Genomic DNA, 8,525 nt, shown 5'->3' on the forward strand with positions numbered 1-8,525 from the left:
TGTGCTGACAGCGCAGCCTGTGATTCAGGGGGACTCTACAATGCGCCGGCTGTGGCACACAAAGTCTGTGACATGTTTACAATCTAAATTAGCGAGCAAAGCATTGGCCCTCGCGCACCGTGTCCCCACGCCTCCCGGCTCGCCGCAGAAGCGTGTCAGTGGAGGGTTGGAGGCAGCGAAGGAAACTTACTGAACTCCAGCAACTTCCAGACTGGAGTCAGGGCAGGCCATGGAGAAGGCGGCTCTGTGCCAAGAGGCTGCAGCCCGCTGCCCTGAGCTGCAGCAAACCTCTTTGGGGGGCAGTTTCCAAAGATAACGGCACAGAGTTCCTCGCAAGTCAGGCACCTTAATTGCTCCTGGGGTCATTAGGCTGCTCCCCAGATGGGGTGTTTGCTACTGCTATCTGGAGTTAGGACCTCTGATTGCTGTACCATAGCGTGATTCCTCTAGGGTTACCTTCTCCTCCCCCACCTCCATGCCCATCCCCACCTTTTGTCTATTCCCTCCACGTAACCCAGGACGTGGCTGGATGAGCATTGGACAGGGTGGTGCAGGAGCAGCATTTCTGCATTTGTGCAGGGGGTTGGCATGGACGACTCCTGGGGTCCCTTCCATCCCCGTGTGTCTGTGTCTGTGCGGTTCTGCGCGCTGTATGGGGCGATGGGGGCCCTGCTCCTCCCCAGCACTGTGCGAGTAATTAGGTCCCAGCTGGGGACTGTGCGCCCCGAGTGCCCATGGACCAACCTCTCCCGTTCTGTCGTTCCAGGGCTCCGATCTGCGGGCCGGACATCTGAGAGGCCATGTGCTAACAGGTAAGCAGTGACATTACTGCCTTGTCCTCCTGGGATCTCTGGCCCACGTTATTACACAGCCGCTGCCATTGGGATGCAAAAGGGTGGCTCAGGGACATTAACTTGTGCTGTGTGGAAGCGCTCAGCTCCGGTTCGGTTGTGACCTGTTGTTTCTTGGCTTGGAGGAGGCTGAGCGAGCGTCCAAGGGCAGCGAGGCCCAGCCCCTGGGCACTTACTCAGCGTTGCTCAACAGGGGAGATTCTGGCCCATGGAGAAGCAAATCCAATGGGCCCAGCTCTTCCTAGCAGCAAGGACGGCAGCTGCCTTAAGCGGATGGAAGCCAAGAAGCGTGTGCTGAGCAACTGCAGCGCTTTGCAGGGCTATACAGAGCCCCGTGAGGCAAAGGGCTGGGTAGGAGCAGGGAGCTCACTCCATCACTTCAAATCAGCTGCTCGCCACGTTCAGGGCAGGACCCGCTGCCCTTTCCCTAGGAAGCCTGCGCAGCAGTGTGGTCCACGCCCAGTCATTTCAACTTCACTGTCACTCACCACCGCAATGCCTGACCCTCTTACAAAGGGACGGCCAAACAGGACATGGGGTGCAGGACCCCGGCCCCTGGTGCCGCTTGGGCTGGCAACGGAAAGGGGCCGTTCTCTGTCACTTTGGGATCTCATAGCCATGGGTTTTGTTGCAAAGAGAGGGACGGTTAGTGAAGAGGGTTTAAAAATACCCCCTCCGCCCACGCGCACGCGTGCGCGCACACACACACATGCATACAGACACACACACATACCACTTGCACATTCCGATTTGCATTCGGTAAACACATGGAAAGATGTAAATAGCGAGGGATTCCCCACTTTGCAGGCCCTGACGGCAGCCTCAGAGCCGGAACTGCAGCGAGGAGGAGCAGTTTCACATTCTAACCAGACAACAGGCTGCTTTCTGATACTGATCTCTTGTTTAGCGAACACAGGAAAATGAGGAGGTGTTTCCAACATTGCAAAGTTTTTCTCAGTGCAAGGCAGCCAGAGCGGTCCCCAACCCCTGCCTCCCCAATCTCTGTTGCTTAATTTGCACTTGAGCTACATTCAGGGCAAACTAACCAGCTGCTGAAACTGTCCTACCCAGATCTCACCTCCCTGAGGAGACCCTCAGTGCCAGGGTCCTGCTCTGGACAGAGTTCCTCTAGCTCCCAGCGTGTGCCCAAGATACTGGGCTCTTGTGGCCATCTGTCCCTGACTCCAGCGGCTTGGAAATTCAAGGAGCCCAGCCGTGCACAGCCGTGTGCAGATGGGAGGAAGGGAACTCTAGGTAAAGATGCATAGGGTTGGGTCCCAAGTGACCAGGCCAGTCCCACTGCCCCTTGCTGAGCAGGACTGTGCAGGAGACTTTCCAGCATCAGAGACGAGGCTGGTTTGTAAATGACTCTAGTGCTCCAAGGTGGAGCTGTGACTTTTTTCTTTCCCCTTCTGATTGCATGGCTTAATGTGACTGGGTCCTGAAGGAATTTCCACTCCTCTTCTCTTCACATTGCATCCTTTTTCCCCAAATCAAATATGAAGTGCCCCTTCCAGCTAAGTTGGGGCTTTAGCAGTTAGGGAACGTCTGCATACATAATTATTTTGCATGTGATTAGGCTCCCTTTCATGCTGAGAAGGGGAGCCGTCAAAGAGACGACAGCAGCATTGCACATGAAGGGATACCCTGCTGACCCTCAGGATTCGGGAACAGGGCTGTGCCTTCCACGCCCTGCCAGCTTCCTGCACTGCAAACACCTGAGCTGGGACATGAGATCCAGGCCCCACATTTTGGAAAGGGACCTGGATCCAAACCAGGCAATGAGGAGCCTCTCTAGCTGCACTCTGGGCCAGCTGTCTCCAGCTTCCTCCTTGCCATGGCCAAGACGTGACGCTGGAGGGGAAAACTAAAAAAAAGGCTCAAGCAGCTAGTGTACAGCTGGCCAATTGCACAGTGATCTGCACAGTGCTGGGTGCACGTGTGTGACCTCCCTGCCTGACCCCAGCAGCAATCAGCTAATGCCCCGAAGCATGAGAACAGGGCATGAAGCTGCTGCTGTCAGTGGGAAACTAGCCCTCCTGCCACTCAGGTTAACCTGTTTTATTAGGAGATGCTCTGCCCTGCTCCACTCAGCACAGCTTTCTGATCAGGGAACAGCCGGTTTTACTGAAACACCAAGTCCCTGCGTATTGAGGTATGGGGCAGATGACTGTTATCATGCTAGGAGAAAGGCTTGATCTTGGTGGAAGAGAGGATCTTATACACTGAAAGTCAGTGGCCTTGTTAAAGCACCTGTTGGCTTTGGCCTAACCGGGAAGACTGTCTTGCTCCTCGGATGCTTTTCACCTGATTGTGCCCATGGTTGCAGGAGGGGATTCTGTGCAGACCTGGTTGCGTCAAGCACTACATGGACACAGAGACAGTCCCTTCGCCAAGGGATTTAAAGTTCAAGCGAAGCAAACAGAGGCTGAGAGCCGGGCTCCTTCCCCCATTCCACCGAGGCCCAGAGAACGTGAGATTCACAGGGAGTTGGACCTGAACCCCCGTTTTGTCCTATGTTAGTCCTAGGAGACTGTCCTCTCGCTCTGGCATTGCAGACTGCAGAATGCTTGCGGTGCACCACCGGTAGGGAATTGGGTTACCGACTGAGCAGCAACAGCACCTAAAGCAATGCTCAATAGGGTAAAGCAGCCTGCTTCTTGTGTGGCCTTCGTAGGACCAGAACCCTGCTGCCCAGTGCTCCTGGTACACTCTGGTCTGAGATGGAAGTGGTTAAAAAGAGGGATTGGTGAGGTGCAGTTTGCAAGCAGGAGGTGATTCTTTCTCAAGTACCATAGGTGTGCACCGCATTCCCGCGGTGCAGGTTGCGGCACGGTCCCTGCCCCGAGGGGTTTGCACTCAGAGCAGAGCAGGAGCCAACAGAGCAGGTGTAAGAGAGAGGCTCTGGGGAAGGATCCTGGGATGAAGGAAGCTGTTCTTGGGAGCCATGGACAGCATGGAAGAGGTCATAGGGCTGATAGTAGGGGATGGGGCAGATGAGACCCAGGGGCAAAAGCAAGGCAGTGTGAAAGCACGGAGAGGGAGTATGAATGTGGGGCCCTCAGGAACAGCGTGCTGGAGGGCTTGGATGATAACAGGGAGGGAGGGAGTGAAGGCGGAGGCTGGAGAAGCAGGTGGGGTCGGGAGAAGGTTGTTTCAGGAGAGGGAAAACAAGAGTTTGCTTGCAGGCATATGGCGAGACTCCAGAGGAGCCCAGCCGGTTGGCAATGAAGAGAGGGATGGGCTGGGAGAAGGAGGGAAGGTGGCTGGGAGCTGGGGAGGGAGCACAGGGGATGCACACAGTGCGCGTGGCAGTGAAACACCTGAGCTTTGCAGCACTGATGTCCTTCAGCTCCGTTTTTAATGACCAGTTGCCTCTGCAACTGTCCTGGCCCTCACCCCTTCCTCCGTACCCACCATGGGACCTGGGACTGGGAACCAAAGCTGTGTTGGCCATAGAGAAATGGAAGAGCCTGGTTGCAGACCAGTTGACTTGGCTCCCCTTGCATTGGCCCACGGGGTCCCACTGCTTTGGAGCAGCCAGAGAAATGCCGTCTCAGGGACTGGGTAGCGAGGAGCTGTGCCAAGGTCTCAAAAATGCAGTGACCACTAAGGCAAAGCACAGGGGGAGGCAGGGCGTGAGGTGGGGTCATTTGTAGTAGGGGGCTGAGGTATTGCTGGAGCTCAGGGTGGGTTCCCGAGTTAACTCCAGCAGCAAGTCAGTTGCACCGTAGCACACCACTGCGGTGCCGTTTGGTTCATTCGCTATGCCCACGGCTCTCGGCCTTGTCAGAGTGGAAGCACCCCTCAGAAAACACCAGCTCTTAGTATTTGCCCAGTTTTTGAGTCTACAAGCAATCGGTTCATCTGCTGCAAAGAACTAAATAAGGATCGCAGCAGGTCAAAATGTTTTAACACTGTGGATTCCTGTCTCAAATCTCTGGGGTCCTCTTATGAATCACGTTTGCACACCTAACAGTGCTAGCATTGCATGGCACCCTTGAAAGGATCTCAAGGCATCCTGGTTGAGAATCACTGCGCTAGACTGATCCAGTGTGTTTTCTGCACCCAGACTACGTCCGCCCCACGCCTCCATCCCGGAGTGGCTACCATCGCTATCAGTTCCGCCTGTACGAACAGCCGGCTCATGAGGCCATCTCCCTCAGTCCAGAGGAAGCAGCATCCTTGGGTAAGGACAGCCAGGTTTTCCCCTCTCTGCTGTTGCACTCGTGGCAGGCGGTTTGCTTGTCCTAAGAGCCCAGTCTTATGGTCCCTACCCCTTGGGCACTGTTGATGAGATCCCGCCAATGTCAGGATGTGGAATGAGATAACTGGAGTGAGTGACCCCGTCCTGGTGCGGTCCCATTAAACTCAGCAGGCTTGCACCTGGGGTGAGCTTGCCCCATCACACCACCTCTTCCCCACACAAGGAGGACCTCTCCCCAACCCCATGGTTTTGTTTCTGGTCCCTGTGGGGTTCTGGCAGTTTTTCCCCTGTGCGTGCCACCAAGCTCTGCACTGGTAGCCATGTGTACAGAAGTGCTAGGTCACATATCCTACTGTTTGACTCAAGCTGCATGGCTTAAAACAGTAACATGAGCTTGCTCACCTGTGCTAGAACATGATAAGCTTTGTGGAGTCAGCTGTTATCTCTTGAAAAGGGCAGGCAGAGTAATTTCATGTAGTAATATAAGTGCTTTGCAAACAGCCATTGGTTTAGTCTCAAACCCACTCCTAAGAGATGTGTCATCTGTCCCCATTATACAGATGCAGTAACTGCGGCCTAGACAGGTTAAAATCACTTGCCCAAGGTTGGACCATGTGTGCTCCAGAGCTGTAGAGAACCTGGGAGTCCTGATTCCCAGAGCTGTGCTTCAGCTGCACCCTCTCCAGGGGAGGAAGTGTTTTCCAGGAAAAAAATTGCAGGGAATGAAGTGAGCATGTATGGCGGGGTGTGTGTGTGTGTGTTGGGGGGGGGTACTCCTGTGCCTACCTGTGCTGTGACCACACTTTGCTGCAGAGGAGATACCTGGAGCTGATGGAGGGAAGGAGCTGTGCTGAACTAGGGCAAGGCCAACGGGGAGGGAGAAGCAGCCTAGAGCAGGGCTCTCGCCAGAGCCGCCGCTGACAGTGGTGGCTACTGGGCAGCTGGACAGTGGTTCACAGGAAGAATAAAACATTGTGAGCCAAAAGGAAGCAGGGAGGGTGAGCAACAGAAACCCTCCAAGGTGGGGAATATTGCCCCCTCCAGCAGGCAGGGCTGGGGAGGACACTCAGCCCAGCAGATCCTGAAATCATGGGGTTGGAAGGGACCTTGGGGGCTACCTTCTCCAATCCCCATAAAAGTTGCAGGATGTGCTGTTCCTGACCCATCATCCTAGACACATCCTGACAGGATGCAGCTCAGCTCATGTGTGTCTGTTACCCTGGCTCCCCCAGTGCTGCCTGGCCCATGCGTTTCATGCACTTGCTTGTTTTTTGCACAGTACACCATCAGCTCTTTGGGGCAGCACAGGTAGGTCGGAGGGAGAGTCCACTCCAGGGCTGGGCTTCCCCTGGGGGCACACGTTCAGTATTCACCCATGCAGCCCTCCAGCCAGTATGGCCCAACCCAAGCTGTCAGTAATGCAGATTTCAATATTAAGCAGGGATGATAAAAGCCTCCCTAGACAAAGAACTGATTGCAGGTGTCATGGCACTGAAGCAGATTCCCCACAGGAAGACAATTTGGCCCAAGCCGGTGCACTGCCATGGAGGGATCCCTGGCCAGAGGGGTAGAGGGGCAGCTGCCAGGCTGGGAAGTCTGAGCAACCATTGTGACAAGGAAGCACGTGGCAGGGCTGTGCAGATTCCCCAGGATAGTGGAGAGGCCTCCGTGGCTGTGAAACCAGGACAAGTCCTTGCCGGCACATCCCTGAGTTGCAGGAGTTTCGTCAGCGACACCTCGGAGCTGTTCTGCATATCAAGTGGCACGATAAAGATCAGAACTAATGAGGTTTGGCAATGGAGTTGCACAAACAGGCTGCAAACAATGTTCGCAAACCCTGATTCCACCCCGCCAGGCACGTCCTCCCCAGGGGAGACTCAGCCCAGCTCCCAGCAGAGAGAGGCTGTGTCTCGCAGGAGATGGAGACAGGTAGAGCAGGGGCTCCAGGGATGCCACGGGGCGACACGCAGGAAGCATGCATATGCGGCACAACACCAAGACGTGGTGCAGACTCTTTCTTGCCCCCTACCTCTGATCCAGCCAGGGTTCCTGCAGCCTAGTCAGCAGTATGGGAAGGGCAGGGTGGCTCTGACCCCCAAGCAGATGACTTATGAATGAACCAGCACTGCTGGACACATGGCGCAGAAAGGGCTGCCAAACGAGCACGTGGCATGGGGACTCCTAACAGTCTCTGTGGCTCCTTTCAGCCAGCGTCAGTGCTGCTGATCATCTGCACAGGGAAATATGCCAGCATTCCCGTATCACCGCAACGACACCACTCCAGTCCGCTTCGAAATACAAGCGGCCTTAATTCGATTTATCTTAATTCTCTTTAGAAGCCAATGAGGGCAAAATTAAGGCTCCTTTTATTCCCAATAAGTATGTGCACACAGGGGCTGGATCTGGTTTAAATTTACACTTGTAGTGAATTCAGATTCATCTCAGTGACTTCTGCTGTGCAGACAAGGCTTCGGTGCAGCTGGGGATGAGGACAGCTGTAGTCAGGCTCCTTTTTATCCCCAGGCTGATAAGCCTTGCTTTCCACAGGTCTCACAGTGATAAAAATGGATCTGGTGACAAGCTCCTCTTCTAGCCTTGTGGCACCCACAGGGGTTCATCCTGGTAGGTTGGCCACACTCCCCTGTGCAGACACAGCTATGATTTCCTGCTAAGGCAGCCTCTGTTCAGCACGCAGCCTTTGTCTTCACATAGTCACAAGGTTCCCATCCGGCAGTCTGCTGGGGCGCCAGATTCGGTTCTCTGTAGCAGCGCATCACCCCGGAGTCAGCCCTTCACCCCTTTCTGAACTTTCATAGAGTCTGAGGTCCGCATCTGCAGCCAGGGTAAATCAGTGTAGTACTTACGACGTCAGGGAAGTTCCCTCTGCTCTAAAGCACCTGCAGATCTGGCCTTTCTGAAAGTGTGAGATGCTGGAGCTTTGCATCTGCGCCTCTGTTCTGGGCCATCTCTGCCCTTGAGAAATGCAATGGATGCTTTCCATGGTAGAGAGGCTGGGTCATTTTGTACACAGGTGATTATAAACATAATATATCAGACAACTTGGACTCATCGGCATGAGTCCAAGCCAATGAAGTACAGAATGCACTAAGGGAAAAGGGCCAGTGAACAGCAGATCACTAATCTGTTTAACTAATGGCTGTATTAACCAATATCTGTCAACCTGCTATAAAGCTGGACAAGGGAGAAGAGATTGATGTCATATATCTTGACTTCAAAAAAGCCTTTGATCTGGTATCCCATGACCACCTTTTGGCGAAACTAGCCAACGTGGCCTTGGGCCCAACACGATCTGCTGGCTGGGAAATCGGCTCCATGGTCGGGCCCAGAGGGTAGTAATTGATGGCAGTCACTCATCATGGTGTCCTGCGACCAGTGGGGTCCTCCAAGGCTCTGTCCTTGGACCCATATTGTTCAACATCTTCATTAATGATGTGGACATTGGAGTC

General features: G+C 54.3%; 1 protein-coding gene across 1 annotated transcript in view; it reads left to right on the forward strand.

The window, feature by feature from the left end:
• Positions 1–8,525, forward strand: part of PEBP4 (phosphatidylethanolamine binding protein 4) — a 157,009-nt gene that overhangs the window by 133,802 nt on the left and 14,682 nt on the right. Inside the window, exons 5-6 of the mRNA XM_019556588.1 lie at positions 767–812; positions 4,924–5,040. Coding sequence (XP_019412133.1) covers positions 767–812; positions 4,924–5,040 — 163 coding nt within the window. The remainder of the gene's footprint in view (positions 1–766; positions 813–4,923; positions 5,041–8,525) is intronic.

Source organism: Crocodylus porosus, unplaced genomic scaffold, assembly GCF_001723895.1.
Source record: "Crocodylus porosus isolate Cpor-Errol unplaced genomic scaffold, CroPor_comp1, whole genome shotgun sequence".
Classification (NCBI taxonomy): Eukaryota; Metazoa; Chordata; order Crocodylia; family Crocodylidae; genus Crocodylus; species Crocodylus porosus.